Raw genomic sequence first — 19,500 nt, 5'->3', positions numbered from 1 at the left:
CACAACACCTACTAATACATCCCACATTGATTAAAACTGATCCCAAAACTAATAATATCATGTTAGTAGTACAACGAAAATTAATTCACGACATTCAACACATCAACTTCTATCCAAGAAATATGAAATTTTTAAAAATAATGAAAAACAACATAATTTTAAACAGCATTATACATTGCAGAAGGTCCAAACAGCATTATTGGAGCTCAGTTCCAGTGAAAAACTAGACCCAACTACACATCAACCGTTCCTAATAAAATCTATACTCTGTTTTAATCACTGATAATATACATTCAAAAAAGTATTACTGGAAAGTTTCTGCATCTCAAAGCATTATTTATCAATCCAACATCCAAAACGAACATATCTCACATCAACTCTGCACAAGGAGTTAATTTTCCTATTATTAAAATTGACATTAGTTTTAAATAAACACCTTGATTCCAACAAGATCTAAATATTGTTAATAACTAATTGAGCTACACGAACATCCAATTAACAGCTATTAATTATTCATCAAAGGTTATTGCTTGAACTACTTAAAAACAATTATTTAGAATAATTGATAAAATGAGAAGTGGTTAGTACCCCAATTAACTCCTCAATGGTTATTGTTTAAACTACAGTTATTTAGCGCATTGGGAGTTGGATAGTACCTGAGTGATGGGATCCTTCATGATGAGGACATCGGTGACGCTGCCAAACATGCCGAAATACTGTCTCAGCTTCTCAGAGGATGTCTGCCAGCTGAGTCCGCCGACAAACAGCTTGGCAGCGGCTGGGTCGCTGCTGTTGGGCGTGGATCGGCCCGAAGACGACTGTTGCGGCTGCTGCGTCTGCGGCTGCGGCTGAGTGGCGGCTGCAGCGTTGGACGCCACAGTCTGCGCCGCCGAGTTGGCAGCAGCAGTCGACGCCGCCGAGCCATTCACTTGTTGGACTGCCGCCGCAGCCTGCTGCTGTTGTTGCTTGACAGCCGCAGCCGCTGCAGCTGCCGCAGCCGCAGCCGACGAGGCCGCCGCATTGACGCCGTTCAGGTGCGGCATCATCAGGGCGCCGTTCATGCCCAGCATACTATTGTAGGCGTCGTGGTGTTCGCCCAAAGGTGGAGCCATCGTTTCCATGCCCAAACTGCAACCGTAACACCACATCAATTAAAATCAAGTAACACAAATTTACAAGTCAACATACACTTGAAACTACAACCATTATACAACATATTACATCAATAAAAAATGAGCACGATCAATTCTACTAGAAATGTATCACTTTGAAAATTTACAGACAGAACAAACTCAACCCAAGAATGATTAGTTACCTAAAGACAAGAACCAATCATTTCAATAATTCCAGTGTTTGGCTGCTCGGTGATAAATAAAATTGCGCTTGACTTGAATTCTTTGTTGGAAATATTCAATGAATAAGGCTTCAGATTTTGTAATTTGATAGAATTTTTTTATTAATTTGCACTGTTTGTAGAATTTATTTCATTCAACTGTAAAATTTGTGTGACATGATTTATTCGATTTTTCTCTCATGAATAGTTTAATAATGTTTGGAATTTTTTAGACTCAGTAGAACTTTGTTTATTGAATGTGTACTGTTTGTAATTTTCATGTAGGATATATTACACACGAACCCATTTTTGAGGGTTGAACATAAATTGAATAATACACAGAAAGTAGAATACAATTTATTTGTAAAGTGAAATTTCAAGAGTCAATTATAAACAATTCATTTATTGTAGATATGCTTTGGCAATAATTCTGCAAGTAAGAAATGAGGACTGTCGATTCTAGTCAAAATATTTACTTTTTACTTATGTGCATAATAATAGCATCATTACCAGTTGAGATAAAATTATCTTTTCTAGTGAAATCAACAGTTTTCTTTCAATTAAACAAATTGATAGACCAATAGTAAATACTATAGACCAACACCCAATGTGCAATCTGATAATTTGAAAGCTATTGTTTCAGAAAATGTCAGCCAGCCCATGTCTTGGACAAGAATGGATGCAGGGAAGAAGAAAGAAGAATATAAAGCGCAAATCTGTGATATTGTCCTGTCACAGCAGTACTTTACATAGCTTACTGCTGTATCAGGACATGCCCATGGATATTGTTGCAAAATCTACAATTTGAAGTAAGCACCACCTTCACCAACTGCTGAGAACTTCAAACTTCAACTAGATCTAAGTCTGAATTGTTGAAAATATTTTATTTTAAATAACGATAATTAAAACTAAAAACATCACCCAAGAGAACCACATACAATGTAAGCAGTTTTAAGACTAGAAGGTATCATAATTTTGATTGATTGTAAATGGTTTAGTAGAATAGTGTAGAAAAATTTGTGAATACTGTTATCAAAAGCAAGTCTGTAAAATCACAATTGCTAAGAAATATACAATCAAAATTATTGTATTTATAGGAAATATCTATCTAAAACAATAAGTAACCAAAGTATGAAGTCCAATTTTCAACAAGAAAATTTAATACATTAACCAATTAATAGCTTTGTAAGAATATTACCTTATTATTGATTGATATATTTGAGATCTGTAGAAAATTTGACAACTTTTTCTTCTTATTCAGAGGACAATATATCTACTTATTTGATTGGATAGAAATGGAATATGTATATAATATTATTGAAATAGTAACAAAGCATGTTATTAAACAAACCACTGACAGTAATATTAAAGTCGCAAGTGAAGAATCAATATGTAAATATGTTGAAGAATTTGTTACACTACTGGAACATACAAAAACTGTTCTTCTATGATGAACCAATTGTGTCCTGCAGAATATTATTGACTGTGATTACAATATCGCTAAGACTAAAACAGACTTGTTATTCTCATCTGTCATTTATTCTCTCAGATAATAAAGAGATAATCTTGATCCATTATCAAATCATCAATTCTGAAATAAATGTTTCTATCTAGTAATGCTATATTATCATTTATCAAAGAGATTATGAATATTGTAATTTTATTAAACTAATCTAAGAGTTCTGCATACTTTTAATTGAAAATAATATGATAAATACAAATAGTACAGTTTATACTAAAATACCTAATATTCAATTAGTATTGTTCAACATAGTTTACATCCACATCACAAAACACATTTATAAATCATTCAATGTTCTATTTATCTACTTGCATGTAATTATTATGACTTCATTCCATTGTAAAATACTGTAATATTGATAAAATTTTCAAATTTTACAATTCACTGACTAAATACACAATAGTTTACTTATATTGCCTCTCTCTAGGATACATATATGAATGAATATGTTATTATTTAGCAGTTGGATAACAAAATATTAAACAATTTTCCAGAAAAGAAAATCATTACATACACAATCTGCGTAAGAACGAATAAGCACGAATCAAGACATTATAACTGTAAAAAATGAAGGATTAAATTTTTTGCTAGAACCTACTTGACCTACTATGTAATTGGTAAATTTACATCAATAAACTGAAGACATAAAGGATCATAATTTGTTATAGAACCGCTACATCAAATTTATAAAAAAATTACTTTAAACTGCTACAGCCCTACAGCAAGTATTTATAAGTAGTATGATGAACAAAATTGAATGGTAAAATTCACTAATATAGAAGACTTGGAAAATTACAAAACAATTGGGACAATACTCGAATTCCAGAATTCTAACCCAAATTCACTAATGTGTTGAGCTGTGAGATTTTTTACCTTCAGAGCTGAAAACCCTTACTGATAGTTTGAAGAAAGAACTTGATTGAAACCGCATGATTATCATGCTAGAAACTAAACTGGTCACATTTTTGTTCCCAAGAGCCAGCATAGAGTTTCTGTTATGGAAATACAAAGTTTTATTCTGATTTAAATTGTTAAAAATTTAATTGAAAAGTCGAAAACAATGTGATGACTATGATTACAAATATAAAGGAGACATTAATATTATTATACACATTTAATTAAAAATACATGAATAAGAAAGACTTTAGAACATAATCAATATTATCATTGATTTAAAATTTTAAGAGTCTAAAACACAATTTATTAAATTGAAATTAAAAGCCTTATATATTTTATATATAAGCCTTATATAATTGATTTACGCGCTACAAACAATAAAGATAAAAAAAGTGAATCTCAAGATTGTATAAATAAGCAATTTATTATTATAATGATGAGCATGAAAACTAATGTTCGAGTATTTGTTCATCGAAGTAATTTAATAGTTTGAAGTAATCTTTGAAACGTTGCAAGTACTTTCCACTAAAAGAAGTAATCGAATAAAATTCATTGGATTGGTTTATCATAGCATCTATTTGAATTTTATTATTAGATTATGTTTATTATTTGTGACAGAAAAATGTTTAGTAATAAAATTGGAATTGATTTTTTAGCTTAGAATAGTAGTAAACATGATTTGTGTACTTTATTTATTAAAGTTTTTTGATTAACAGTATACTTACTATCAAGTAAGTATGTGTTTCATTTATTTCTTATTGGCTATATTAAAGTTTCAATTAGTTTTGAATGTAAAATACTAGAAATAAATATAACACTTTCTGTGCATTGATCATCATATTTATTGGTTGAGTTTTGATTAAGTACGCAATTATTAATGTTCAAGAAATAATTAAACATGTAGCAGAACTAGCAGTAGTAATGTGATGCACTAACATTAACGGGAAAAACATATTTGTTAAAAAATGAATAATATTATATTTTTTACTTAGAAAACTTGGGAGTGAAAAGTAACTATAACACTTCCAAAAAGGACAGAGCTTTATAGGGTATTGAATTGAAAAAAATGGAAGCAAAAATATTTTTCATGTACAAGGAACAAAGTGAATTAAGCTACTAAGAATATTGATTGCTTTATAGTGTTTAGAGGATCATCTAGCCAGCATCGGATAGAAGGTAGGAGTCCCTTATCTTGCAGGAAGGTAATAGGCTAAGTGCCCTTGAATATAAACTTTTCCAGCTTAGTCAGCAACACACAACCCTTGTCTGCCTAGTCATAACCATTTCAGGTTCAAAGTACACAAAACGTCAGGTCTCTTTCAACAGCAGTTTTTGAATAGAGATTGCTAAAAATACTGACATTAGGCTATAAGGTTTTGATCCAAATAATTCTAAACAATTACCAATCGAACACAATATAGGCTACTCTGGCTTTACTGACAGCTTGAGATTATATTTATCCTATTCAATCAATAACATAGCCTACCATATTATATAAAAATGTGGAGAGATTTTTATAAAATATCTTAAATATAATAATTTAAAGGAAAGAATTGGCTTATACACGTAAGAGATAGTTAATTCACGAATGAGGCATCATTACAAATATTATTCGTTACAAGAATGTTAATTGAGTGGAGTATTTCTAATCAATTTATCAATTCAAGCCATCTAAATTCAAAATTTATAGTTTTCATGCTTATTTTGGACTAAAGTTTTATAAAAAAAAAATTGTACACATGAAACTCTAACCTTATCTTTTGGACTTTGTCACCTATAAATTTGGAAGAAAAATAGCACAAGGACAACCTTATTATTCAATCTTCCAATGTTATTACATTAGTGTAATTTGCATTGTAGATAAATAAATAAAATAAATAAATTACGTCTAAACTACTGGACTGATTAGATTGCAATTTTGCGTAGAGATTAATTATTTAACGAGGATTATAGGCCTATTTCAAATACTTCAATATTTTAATAGACCATGTTTATAGTGTCAAGTTTTTTATTAGACTCTTGCGGATCAGGGTTACCTACTAACTACTAAGCATAGATAAAAAGTCTATTGAGGCGACCAAAAATGAATTAAAAATTAAAATTTCATCTTCCTGCCATGTTCGTTTAGTTAATTCTTCAAAATCGTCAACAATGTAATATTTCTTCAAACTCGTATTGACCTCCTCTATTGATATTATGTAAGTTTCAATGCTGGATTCCGTAGCTTATACAGTTACTGTAGTAAAGCAAAATTAATGAATTGATAGACATTGCAATAATAAATTTCCTTCAAGCACATTGCAGACAGTAACTTGATAAAATGTTATCAACCAGATTAATGTAAGTTGATTTCTCTATACAATAATGTATATTAATATTAATTTGTTGCTTTAAAAAGTCTAAATTAGGTAAAAAAATGAATTAAAATCAACTACAGTGGGCTACTGTAAAAGATGGTAAGTTGAACTGAAATTTGAAATTGATGATATTAACATGAGACTAACCTGTGTTTCTCTAACTTCATTGTAGGTCTGATTTATCAAAATTTGCTGAAAAATCTCGAACTGAATAATAATTCAATAAAGTACCGTATTGAGAAATATATTATTGAAGTAGAATTAGTCGTAAAAATGAAATATACTATTTTAAATTATCAACCAATAAACAATTATTTGCATCCACTGGTATTTCAAACTTCAACACGTTCTTCAAACCATAGATGAAAGTAAATCAATAGATTGTTTTTTGCAACAAATAAACATTGTTGGAAAAAACGGAAGAACATACTGACCAGAGGGTCAAAAATATAATAGCTTATGAAAAAATTGAAATATGTGATAAAATTTCACCATTTAAAATTATTTTTACAAAACTTTATCAACAGTAAATTATAAAATTCGATTTTTCTTTGAAACATTTAAATATCTGGCGCTACATGAAAAAGTCAAAAGTATAATAGACGCCATCTATGAGCGAACAAATGAAATGATCAGCTGGAAATCAAAATCAATAACAGAAAGAGTGACTGAGTAACATAACCTCTAAATTCTAATAGTGCAAGTTTTGTTTTATATCTAAATATTTTGTCCCTGTTAGATATTTAAATCATATTTAATCGCAATAAATAGTTTTGATAATTACAAGATAGTAAAGGAGTATTCTGACAAATTAAATACATGGATAAGCTTCATGTGGTAATATAATATCAAAGCAATTCATAAAATGATTGTTCATACAAAATCGAATTTTTGATTTAGGCCTACTACAAAAAACTATTACTAATCTGTTACTTGCTCAATTTATATAAATATGTATCGGATCTTGTGTTTAATTGGTGTAATATTATGTGACTGCCGAGCATTGATATTGGTTACATCAGATTGATACTTAGCATAAAACATTATCATTTACTTGTCTTTGTCTATTACCTTTTCAACTGAGCTTTTCAACCTGCAATGCAATCTCAAAAATTGTTATTGAAGCGATAAGTTAAAAATCTGTAACACAATCCAGAAATCAAGAAATCATAAATAAGTTAGGCCTACTACGTTATGCCGATCCTAGCCAAATAGGGCATGTTTGATTTCATAACTTGAATTTATGATAGGTCTATTTACTTTCTGCACAATGCTTAGTTCTCTAATAAAAGTATAAAACATTTATGGGATTGAACACTAATTATTCATTATGATTAAAAATTATTATCTATTAGAGAGCCCACTATTACTGCAATAATTTGAGGAATGTACGAGTATTATATGATTTTCATTATTAAGGAGGCTACCGGTATCCTCTTAAATTATAAGCAATATAAATGATCATATTATTTGATGTCTTGTTTCAAAATTATTGTCTTTGCTTACAAAGACATTACAAGATCTTACCAAATACTATGAAATAAATGACCAATCTACTTACAAAACCTCATTTTACTTAGTTCTGTTTCAATTAATCACCTAACATTACTTAGGTTCAATTCAACCACTAATCATTTTTATTTTTCTATAAGCAAGTAGGCTAAGTTATTAAAAACTTTTATCACAGATTGAAGATTCTAGTTATTTTTTAGAACAATATTATCAAACCCATTAACACACATTTTAAGTAAGCTTGTTTTAGGAATGATTCTGCGCCGCAGTTCTAAAAACAGTGCGCTAACGGGTCTTAATGACTGTAGATGAACGACCCGCGAACGGTTCTCGATCAAGGTCAAACAGGTTTCTACTGACCTTGAATTGAGCACTGCTCTGGGAGAAAAATAGAGGAGCAAACAGCATACATAAAGTAGGTGCTGGTTTGGCGGGATCTGTCTCGCTTCCACCCACTAGACAACATAGAGAGGTTTTTCTTCCGATAGAGCGGACATGGACAACATTTCCGTCCATGATTTGGGATCCGACCGGTTCCCCTAGGCAGCTGTCAAACAGCTGGGGTCAGTGCGGTCTGTTCTAGATACTATCAAACAACCATTAATACTCAATCATCATTTTTATGCAACCTTTGTAGGTTTGAAAGAGTCTTACAGGGAAATTAGTTTTTCTTCACTGTATTTATAAAAATGTCAAGTATTGGTTGGTGAGAGTTAGTGATAATGTCAAGAGGGAGATGCCACTCCTCTTGACCATCGGCTGGCTTTGGCTTCTACGAGTACGAGGATAATAGACGAAATATGAGAGCATCTACCGTATAGATTCAGTTGGATCCCAAACCACTATGAAACCATATTCAATATACTATTCCTGTGATATTATTGATTTATGATCACAAGTGGTATTATCTCTGACTGCAGTCACTCATGAGCTATTAGATACCAGTGAGAATATAGAGTCAAATTTAGTCCTAAAAAGTTACTTAAAAACTTCAATTAAAACCCTAAAAACTTAAGAGTTTTCATTGGTTATTATTTAATAAATTTTTAGAGTCTATTGGTTTTGTAAAGATTTGCCGAATGGAATCATAATAAATTGTGGGATATGATTTAGATTCGGAGCACTCATTATCCTCGAATAAAATTGATGTATTTTTGTATTAGAAAACATTTGAAAATATCACTTCAATTCTACAGCTCCTCTAGAAATAGTTCAACACGACACACGAGTGAGTGCAGAACATATTTTTCAGTTTTCACTAATTAAAATTAACTGAGAAAACTTGAAATTACAGAAAAAAACCCCAATGTGTTGGTAGTAGTTGAGACATCACTGGACATCGTGAGAGGTAATCTTTGATAAGTGTCCATAAATCGTATTCTCTCTCTGTTACTACATGACCATAACATTGTTTAGTGTTAAATGTAAGTGGTACATAACCTGACACTTGATTCAACTGTACTTGAGGAGCTCTCAACAACTAATGTGAATTTAAACTTGGTCGTTAAATTTTATTCAATTTGTTTTGTTGATTAATGATTTTGAAGACATAGATTTGTAAAAATACTTCGAATAAAGGAAAAATTGGACAAAAAACAGGTGCAATTCTAGAAAATAATATTGAGATATCAAGGAAACTTTCAACGATCAATGATGTGAGTTTGAATTCGATTTCATGAGTCATGAGATAATGTTGAAAGGATGACATGAATTTGAACATATACTTCAAATAAAGGGGAAATTTTAGAACGTCCATAGCAAAATTAAAACATGGTTTCAAATTTGAGCACAGTCTATTACACAGCGAGCATGCTTTTGGAGTGAGTCTAGTTTGAGTTTGGCATTTTACACTAAATTTCTGATGCTGATGTTATTCAATGACACAAGTTTGAAGGATCTATAACCAAGGACAGTTTCGAATTTTGTCTCAAACTAATTCGAATACAGGTTTTAACTAACATGAATAATGCATGCATACACAGATATTATGTGAGTTAAATCAAGGGTCCATCACCCGAGGGATCGTTTCCCTAATTAAAAAGCTATAGTTTCAATCAAGTTTTTTTTTCAATTTTACTTTTTAAATTAAGTTCAAATAAGAAAGACTTTTTCGCAATGAAATAGATGGAGGTTAGTCATTACTTGAGAACTTGAGTCTTAAATAATATTTCGTTTAGGAGTTTTGAAGTGAAGATGCTGATTTAAAAGGATTTTTTATAAATCGTGAATTATATCACTAAATGATTTGGTTTATAAATTAGTTTAATAGCTTCAAATGAGACAAAAAATAAATTTCAATATTAATCAATTTAGTTTATTATAACTAGTAATTACTAGATGCGTTTATTATAACGTTAATTTCTTTCATTCACCAGAAGTATAGTGAATAGTAATAGTAAGCCGGTTGAAACCTCAAGGAGTTTTAGTTTACTGTGTTTGATATGGTTCAATAGTTTCAGTTTACTATTATGATTCAGTATTTGGGAATAATGGCATACCATCACCATACAAAAGGCATTTCAAAATTTTTAAACTAGTGAGTTTTTCTTGCATAACGATAATTTAAGAGGGTTTAAAGGTAATAAGCGAGTAGTTGAGGATTTTTGGAGTTGAAAAGCTAATATTTTGATATAGTATTAGAAATAAACATGGGATACCACCACCATTAAAGAGGCATTTTTCCAAAATTGATTTTTGGCATAATGTTACTAGCAACAATCATGGTATACATGGGCCATTCAAAAGGTAATCTCAACTGGGTTAACAATTTGTACGAATTTACCTAGCATGCCCGATAGGGAAAGACAAGCGAGTAGAATGGATCCTTGATAAGGAAAACACCAAGAAGATATAAGCACAGACAAATAGGCCTAGATGAAGTGAGACAGAAATACGACAGAGATACTATGTTAGTACATTGTGCAGTCTTGAAAGAAGATGGAGAGACCAGTGACCTTGCAACATGAATGGGATGCGTTTTGCTAGAGATTTTTATGAATCAATCGTTTACAACTTACTACCAAGGAGCTGCCACAGCCATTTTGCATCCAACGGTCCAAAGTAATCCAAGTTTCGATCAACTTAAAATGCTCGAGTTGTATTTCTGCAAGTACAAATGTCGTTTTAAGCAAAATCAAAGTGAACGATGCTCTCAGTATAACTAAAAACCATCAACATTACGACAAATACAGCGAGATATTTTGAATCAGTACAACTGAAATTGGTAAAATAATTGTTGAAACGGGCTTTCAAATATTCAAAGCATTATAGTTGAATGGGAATAAATATAGCAATAAATAGCTATAGCGTTAAAATCAATTATATGAGAATGAAGAAATGTAATTTTATAAAAGTAGGATAACAGTAGTTTGTAGGACATTCTATCACCTAGATAGGTACTAGATACTTAGCTTGATAACAGAATCACACAAATAAGCTAACATTTTGAAGTAGCCTAGCTATTTATTATTAAAATTCATTAAGTAAAATGCATTTCCCATTAATTCAATTGAAATGATTGGGTTGAATATCATGAGAAGTATTTACTTTCTATTAGTTATAATAATTACAATGTATATATTATGATGCAATATTACAATATATTTTGATGTAGATCCAGTATTATTTCATCGATAACGTCTGATTTTTTTCATTTTTATAGCTCCCAAAGGATGATATCATAACCCTTATTGGACTGTGAAGATACATAATTCCAAAAGTCAAGGTATTTTTCAATTTTCCAGATAATATTGAAGGTGAAATATTATTCTAAAAAGGAGTATTCAAGAAAGAACTTACAACTATATTTTTTCATTAGAGAGCCTACTCTACAATACTTAGGTTATAGAAATTAATAAATTATAAAACCTACATAGAAATTAAGTATTTTTCAAATATCGAAAGTATTTTAAACTAGTCCAGAGAAGTGCATATTATCAAGGTATATTCTAGAGCGAACTTAGTCTTGTAATACAGTACACAATATAACTGAAATGGAGCCTGACATATTGTAATGTCATGACACTTGAACATGCTCTATTGACCGACGCTCAGAATAGGTGACAAGTGAACATAGGGACTGGATCACATTCAAAGGGCCACAATACATCCAAATGCTGTGGAGCGCATGCGCAGGATGGATAGAGTAATGGAAAAGCTTGTGAGATGTCAATCATCATTTTCAACCCTCTGTTACATTCGGAATTGCGCTGATGTTGGACGCAGTGAGTCAATGTCTGAGAAGGGTCATAGCTCCCTCCCTACTCATGCTACTTAGTCAATGACAAACATAGAAACTGTAGTTTTCATTTATTTTTCAAAACAAACCCTATCGATTTCTTAATTTCAGATGGGAAGAGAGAATTGATTTTTGAAATATTGTAATGCCAAGATTTTTCATTTTGTATTTAAATTGAATCCTATTGATTTTTGAATTTCATGTGGAAAAAAAGAGTTGATTCTTGAGCTATTATAATGCTCAGATTTTTATTTATTCATGAATCAGAGAAAAAGTGATTTTTGAATTAAACCCTATGGATTTCTTAATTTCATGAGAGGGAAAAATAGATTTTTGTAACTATTATAATACTCAGATATTTGTGAATTTTTAGTCGATTCTTGACAAAAATGTTACTTCATAAAAAAATATTGAAAAATAATATATTTGATTTCCCAAGAGGAAACTATAATAAATCCACTACCATTTTTACTCTTAACCAAAGTGAAACTAAATGAATTGATATAAATAGCCGACTATTTTCTAAGTTGAGAAGATTTTTCTAAAAATCACTGGCGTATGGATTGGAATAATAGTTATCATTTTTCGGTTTGAGTTCAAACCAATTAGATCACTCTAGAGCAGAATATTATAGCCTAGGTACTATAAGAAATCATCCACAACTTGAATAACGGGTTAATCATGACAAAAATATTACATTATTAACAGCAATGACCAAAAAGGTGTAAATACTAGTACTGTACTATCATTCCAATACGATATGGTGTTAAAAAAGACACATATAAATATTAATATGTCATTATATGATAATGAAAATCAATAAAGAAATTGTTAATATCAATTTAAGTATTTTAAGATGTTGAAAATTAAATACTTTTTCATACTGGTTAGAAAACTGATACTGTAATCAGACTGAAGTTTCCATAAGTTAATTGAATTGTGATTCGATTTACTATTCAACTACTAATATTTAAGGATTGGCCTATTTAATTAAATAAATTAATTTGGTCAATGAAATAAATAATGTGAGTTTATTATTAGTTCTACCAACTATTCAAATAACTCCAACCTCAAGGCTATCCCTCATAGAATATTAATACCAAACAACCTGGATCTGTCATACAAGTACGGCAAGGTGTTACTTTCTGATTAGACGACCAGAATAAAAGAAACACAACTAGGTACATGCGGGTAAAGTTTATAGGTCAATGCACTGACCAACATGTCTGAGCTAAGTGTTCAAATGTCAGGTTGGATATCTAAACCTGTCAGCAAGCCAGTACAGAGTCTTCTCAGAGTAATGCAGTCAGCCGATTGCATACTGACCTAATGCCAAGAAGAGTTAAATCTAGAGCAGGTGCCTGGGGTCCTATCATGGGGGCGAATGTCTTTTGAAAGTTGTGGAACTTGCAGGATCTAATAAAATTATCTGTGCATATCTAGCAAGCGACTTGAAAAAGCATAAAATATGGAATTTAGTGAGAATTCAACAATTTGTTCATGCTTTTCATGGGGTGAATGTTGAATGAAAGCTTTGGAAGTGATTGCAGGAGACTAAAATAAAATGACCTATAACATTTTTAATGAGAATTTTAACTGTTTCTTGTCTATCAGGGGGAGGGGCGAATAATATAAGTTGCAGGATGTGACGTATATGAAAAAATATTTATGTACAGTAATTTTGATTAGAGTAGGGAGTTACGTTATCTATGTACGGGTGCGAACACAACTGCTACACTACCCTAAATGAATTGGGTGGGAATTCTAGAATGAAAAAGGGACTAATAATCATTATTCTGTTTATTATTTTATCATCAAAATACATCAGGCTACTTAGATTACTCATATAATTGACTTCAGATAAGTGAGTGATTGAAAAATTAATAGTTTCAAATAGAAATGCGGTAAGCAAATAGCATCTTGATTAACAAATCATTGAGTTTAAAATTGCTGAATAATATTTCTTTGTGAATAGTTGTTCCAATATCAGCCTTTAGTTGGTAGTTAGTACAGTTATTGTATTTTACGTTATGACTATATATAGATTCCAGTTCTAAATCAGGAATCAAACCTCCAAACAGTTAAAACACCAGTCAGGGACACTAATTTCTACAGGTTTCACCTACTTAGAATTATTGTGCCTGCTGTTATTGCAGTTCATGGAAATGCTGTTTATAAATAAAAAATCTACCCCAAACATCTCAAATAACAGTCAGGCACACTAACTTCTACTGGTTTCACCTACTTTGGAATGTGCCTGTTGTTATGACAGTTTATGGAATTGTTAGAAATGCTTTTTGTTAATAAAAAATCGACCCCAAACATCTTAGAGTCAGGCACATTAACTTCTACCGGTTTCACCTACTTTGACTCAACAACGTGTACCTTTAGCTATTCAACTTTGTTTTCTAAGGGAAGTGGTTACTCTATCAACCGTTTTACGTAACCACAGGAGATCCACTTCAATCTGTCAGCATTGGTTGAATAGGAGGCATTAACGTTACTACTTATAAATGCTGACTGTAGAGTGTAAAGTGAATTTAACTATAGCACCCCTAAGAGGTGTAAACGTGATCTGAACAGTTGTAAGGCTACCAGACCCAGCGCGCTTACAACTTATTACAGGGTTTCAACTTGAAATACAACTAGGGAGGCTTCACAGTAATCCTGTTTAGCTAGGAAGCCCTGCCGAAACCGATCTAAAGGGTAGGCGGTCTGCTACTGTATCCGTTTTCAAGCCAGCTCTGGGATTGTGTCATACGGAAGCATTGGAAAGGTATCTGCTCAATACTGTAGTAACATATTGTTAGGGACTGAATTCGATTATGTAAAAGGAAATCTACAATGTAAAAGTGAAAAGCGGAATATTGAAGGAATTTTGAAAATTTATTTAAGCACTACCTATATCTTGGCTTTACATATAATCAGCTTGGACTAAAATTGATAGTATATATTACAGATAAAATATAGTACTAATTGAGTCACTTTGACCTGTAGGTACAGCCAGAGACAAATAATCTAGGTCTAGGTATCTTTTCTCTATGGTTCAGTATAGTATCTATTTCACATGGATTATTTTTTTGTTGTAAAATTGAGAATGGTAACATTATCTCCCTTATAAAATCTACAGATTATATTAAAATCTCAAAGAAGATAAGTTCTAGACTTTGTAGTTAGTTTCTTGTTCCTAATAATTCATTTAGATGAAATAAAAATAATTTATTATAATGAAGGATAACTTAAAAATTGATGTATTTACTTCCAGTCAGATAATATATGGTATTTGAAGGTATTAATCTACTCATATAATGTATTATGTCAGTAGAGTAATCTGTTTGCATTATTATTTCATGGGAGTTTTTAAAAATTATGAAATTTATCATAGCATTATTGTTAGACATATTTTTGAATTGTTAATAATTCATATTCATCTTAAAAAAATCTCATCTCTAGTTGAGACCCCATTTCCTTAAAAGTAGAGAGAGGTTGAACTTCTACAAATTTATTTATTTTACTTGGTAATGGTTCATGTTTAATGACGATTTTAATCTACTAACAAACGTATATACAGTCTGATTAGCTTACTTGTGTGCCCAATCTAACTAAACTTAAATACACCTAGCCATCAAGTTACTCGGGAATGGTTTAATGATGATTTTAACTGACTACCGTCTTTGAGCTTCCTACCTACAAGTCGTCAGGTCTGGAAATGTGATAAGGATAGGACACTCAAGTACAGGAGATGATTCCCAGTAAAACGGTCTAGTGAAGATGAAATGCTTCTTACCACCCCTACCGCCCTGAACAACCCCCTATCAAGGTTTAAGAGAAGGTAGGGGGTACAAGTTGTGCGTTGCCGACGTCAATAACTACCACCGTCTAAACTTTGCCAATATCTTCACGATATCGTGTACGCCACACACAGCTATATCGTCGAAAATTGATATCTTGCCAGCACATAGTATTATAAGTACCACAACATACCTTCAACAACTTGATATTATAGCTTAGGTTCCGTTTGCACTAACATGTTTACGAAATTTAATTATATTTAATTAGTGGTGGATTTTAAGATAACGCGGGGTTCATCTCTCCGTTTATCATCAGTTTAGAGTAAGGATTATCCAAGTTTAACAATTCTGTTGGTACTAATTTATATTCTAAATTCAATTATATCTAATAGAGTGAGTGCGAATCCGTGGATAAATTTCAAAATACGGTGGTTAACTTATACTTTGCTACTCACTTATCAACAAAATTCAATTTGAGTTGGAACTTATCGATTACTGTTTAATTTCGAGATGGGGTTCAGTTTTACTCGAGTACCACCATCATTAACGAAATTCATTTAGTGGGAAATTTTAAGAAGTTCAGTTTAGCATGATACGAAATTCTTGAAGTTGGAAAGCACTTACAGTAATTATTAATGTTATGAAATAATATTGGGTATAGAATTAATAAAAATCGATTGTTTCTTTTTCAAGTTGATGGCATAAATAGTTCAGGGTGTTAGGAAGCTTCTATTTATGGGAAATAATTTATTATTTTAATAATCCACTAAAACATTGAGAAAATGCAATACTTTTTTCAACTATATAAGGTTTGATTTATAGGTACCGTATGGGGGAAGTGAGGAAGTGTTTTATTATTTCTACAATCTTATTGTAAATCTGTTTCGAGTAATTTATTTAAATTTGGATTCTCAAACAAATGTGTTGATTACGTTCTAATAAAATTGATACGCTAAGATGTGATTCTTAAATTTGATCAATAATTTTAGGCTACATTATTAAATTTGATCAACAATTTTACCCTAACATAAATTTACACTCTAATGTCTAGCAGAGCCTTTCACTATCAATTCCATATAGCAAAAATACAAGCCTATGTTTTTATAGAATAAACTGGTATTTGGAAAACTTCAAACTTAAATAGAAAATTTCCTCCAAGAACTAACACCTTCCTAACCCTTCAATACTACACAGCTATATTATACAAAATCATATCTATTACTATAGTACTAAATTAAATACAAAATTACATGATATAAAATTTATCAAGAACACCATATAACACCAAGAAACATATCACAACTGGATACATATACAGAACAGTAACAAGATAATATTAAAAATATGCTAAATGTGTTTTAGATAAGTAGGGGTAAAGTGAGACTTCTGGAGAAAAGCTGCCCCAAAGCTGCCCCAAACCTGCCCCAAACCTGGCTCAAATCTGCCCCAAATCTGATTCTTGGTTCTAACCTTGCCCAATCCAATGAAATCTCATCTAACCTAACCTAGTCATACCCCTAATCTCACAATAAACCTCAAATGAAGATTTCCCACTTTTTTGGAGAAAAAAAACTAGATCAAGCTTTTTTTATTTCTTGAATAACTAAGAAACCGTTAATTTTACAAAAAATCTACAAGAGTAACTTTTTCCAGTAAATCTAATAACGAATCCATTGACACCCCATTTGTCAAGATTGAACAGAAAATAAGGATCTCATGGGAAAACTAGATCCAGCTTTTTTTTTTATTTCTTGAATAACTAAGAAACCGTTAATTTTACAAAAAATCTACAAGAGTAACTTTTTCCAGTAAATCTAATAACGAATCCATTTGTCAAGATTGAACAGAAAATAAGGATCTCATGGGAAAACTAGATCCAATAACTAAGAAACCAAGAATAACTTTTTCCATTTATCAAGATTGAACAGAAAATAAGGAAAAATTAGATCCAATTTCTTGAATAACTAAGAATAATTTTTTTCAGTAAGTCCATTATTTGTCAAGGGATCCTAACTCTGAAACTGAGCAACAAGCATTTTTATGTTGAGACCCTTTCTTAAGCAAACCTCAGCACTAAACCCCCCCCCCTGTGGGGGGGGGGGTTGGGGGGCTTGACCCTCTGTCTTTAACCAGCTAAGTTTGAGCTATTTGAAAACTCACCTCAGGTTGTATTGAGAAGAAAAAAATATATAATAAAAATAGATCATGAGTGTTGATAAATTTGGTCGATATTTGTATAATAAAGATAATAATAGAGATATTAATGTTGATATCAAAAATTTGATTCAGAATTTTTTCCATTTTTTACAATGTATACCATTAGCTGCAACTTTCATACCAAACATCAATCTCAATAATGAAAAAGAATGGAAGTATATGACTGATCCAAACTTAATCCAACAATTCTCACTTTCTTCTGGAATCTCTTTTAAAGAATGGTATGAAAAAAATGTAATAAATATAGGTGGAAAATCGTAGGTTTAGGTGAGTACACCCAGAAAGAAATTGTAGATGTAGGTGAGTACACCCAGAAAAAAAATGTAGGTTTGGTTACCCAGACCAAGAACATTATTCAACTTTAATGAAAAATCTAAGCTCATATGGATAGCACTATATCATCACAGTCAGTATTTTGCTTTGAAAGAAGCTGATAAATTGAATAATAATATAAAATGCTTTAAAATTAAATTTGAAGAAAATGGTTGAGATTAAGACAAGAGCAATTCTACAAATCAATGGGATGATACTGAAGGTAAAATATTGATACATTTGTAGATAATACTTTTGATTTGAATATTGTCCAGTTCTTTGTTATTTTATAGAAGATTTATAATACTCTTTTTACTGTTCCACTCAATGGTGTATATTCAAACTCATTATCATAGAGGATTAAACAGTAGGCACTGGTTTTTTCTGAGAAATTATTTGTTGTTTCCAATGTCAACTTTATGTCTATTGCACCAGATTTCAATAGTTCATTTTGCTTACTACAGTCTATAACAACCAATGGTGCATATTCATCGAATGTTTTATACTCAATTGATGTACTGCTGTTATAAGGATAGTATTCATTTTGGAATTCAGAGAACATGTGATACAATAAATGTTTATTACCAACAATATTTTCATAGGGGAATGATTGAGCATTTAAATAGAGATTAACATTGTTCAGATTACAGAAATCGAAATGTGACCTGTTAGCAGTTATAACATTTTTCCTATTCTTTTGTAATCCAAGAATAATGAATCTAGGTTTCAATATGTTCGAAGTTGTCTTAACTGTCCATTGAAGATTAGTAGTTTCAGGTAATTGTGGAAATTCATGCAATTCCCATGATCTGAATGGAATGGTAATTGGTATATCACTATGTGTTAAACTCAGCAGATCAAGACGAACAGTGTCAGAAGCATGTATATAGGGTACTTTCCATTGTAGTTTTGTAATATCAATTTTCACCGATTTTGCTGTCTCTGATTCAATACAATTTAAGTCTGATGATGATCTTAATAGAACAATTTCCTGACGAACATTTAATAGAACTTTTCTATAGTCTTCCATTACACCTAACCACATATCCAGAGGAATGCAAAAGCAGAATTTATCTAAACTTTTCCATCCAGTCAACTTCCATCCTGCATTCTCCATAATTTTTTCATTGAGTTTTGATTGACGTAGATAGTTTTTCATGGTTGTTGTCAATCCTACATTACGTGTGCGATCAACTTCAACCCCTCCCAATTCATATCTGATTTCATCAAATAGGTATGCAACTCCATTATTGATAAGTGAAAAGTCCTTGGTTTCAACATCATTCTTATCTTTCACTTTGATTTCGCCTTCAATTATGAGA

The 19,500-nt window shown here is 31.2% G+C and overlaps 1 protein-coding gene across 21 annotated transcripts in view; it reads right to left on the bottom strand.

The window, feature by feature from the left end:
- Nucleotides 1-19,500, bottom strand: part of LOC111052991 (RNA-binding protein Musashi homolog Rbp6) — a 276,734-nt gene that overhangs the window by 8,256 nt on the left and 248,978 nt on the right. For 13 of the 21 annotated variants that reach the window (XM_039426065.1, XM_039426063.1, XM_039426064.1 and 10 more), the window contains 2 exons: nucleotides 10,639-10,724; nucleotides 657-1,128 (listed from right to left, as the gene is read on the bottom strand). In XM_039426065.1, coding sequence (XP_039281999.1) covers nucleotides 657-1,128; nucleotides 10,639-10,661 — 495 coding nt within the window. In that variant the 5' untranslated portion in view covers nucleotides 10,662-10,724. Of the gene's footprint in view, nucleotides 1-656; nucleotides 1,129-2,531; nucleotides 2,842-3,728; nucleotides 3,848-6,256; nucleotides 6,480-10,638; nucleotides 10,725-19,500 lie in introns of those variants that run through there. The other 8 variants (XM_039426076.1, XM_039426075.1, XM_022339821.2 and 5 more) reach the window with 4 other exon arrangements.

Source organism: Nilaparvata lugens, chromosome 4, assembly GCF_014356525.2.
Source record: "Nilaparvata lugens isolate BPH chromosome 4, ASM1435652v1, whole genome shotgun sequence".
In the NCBI taxonomy this organism is placed as follows: Eukaryota; Metazoa; Arthropoda; class Insecta; order Hemiptera; family Delphacidae; genus Nilaparvata; species Nilaparvata lugens.
Note: the sequence above shows the minus strand (reverse complement) of the source record. Positions and strands in the feature narration are given on the sequence as shown.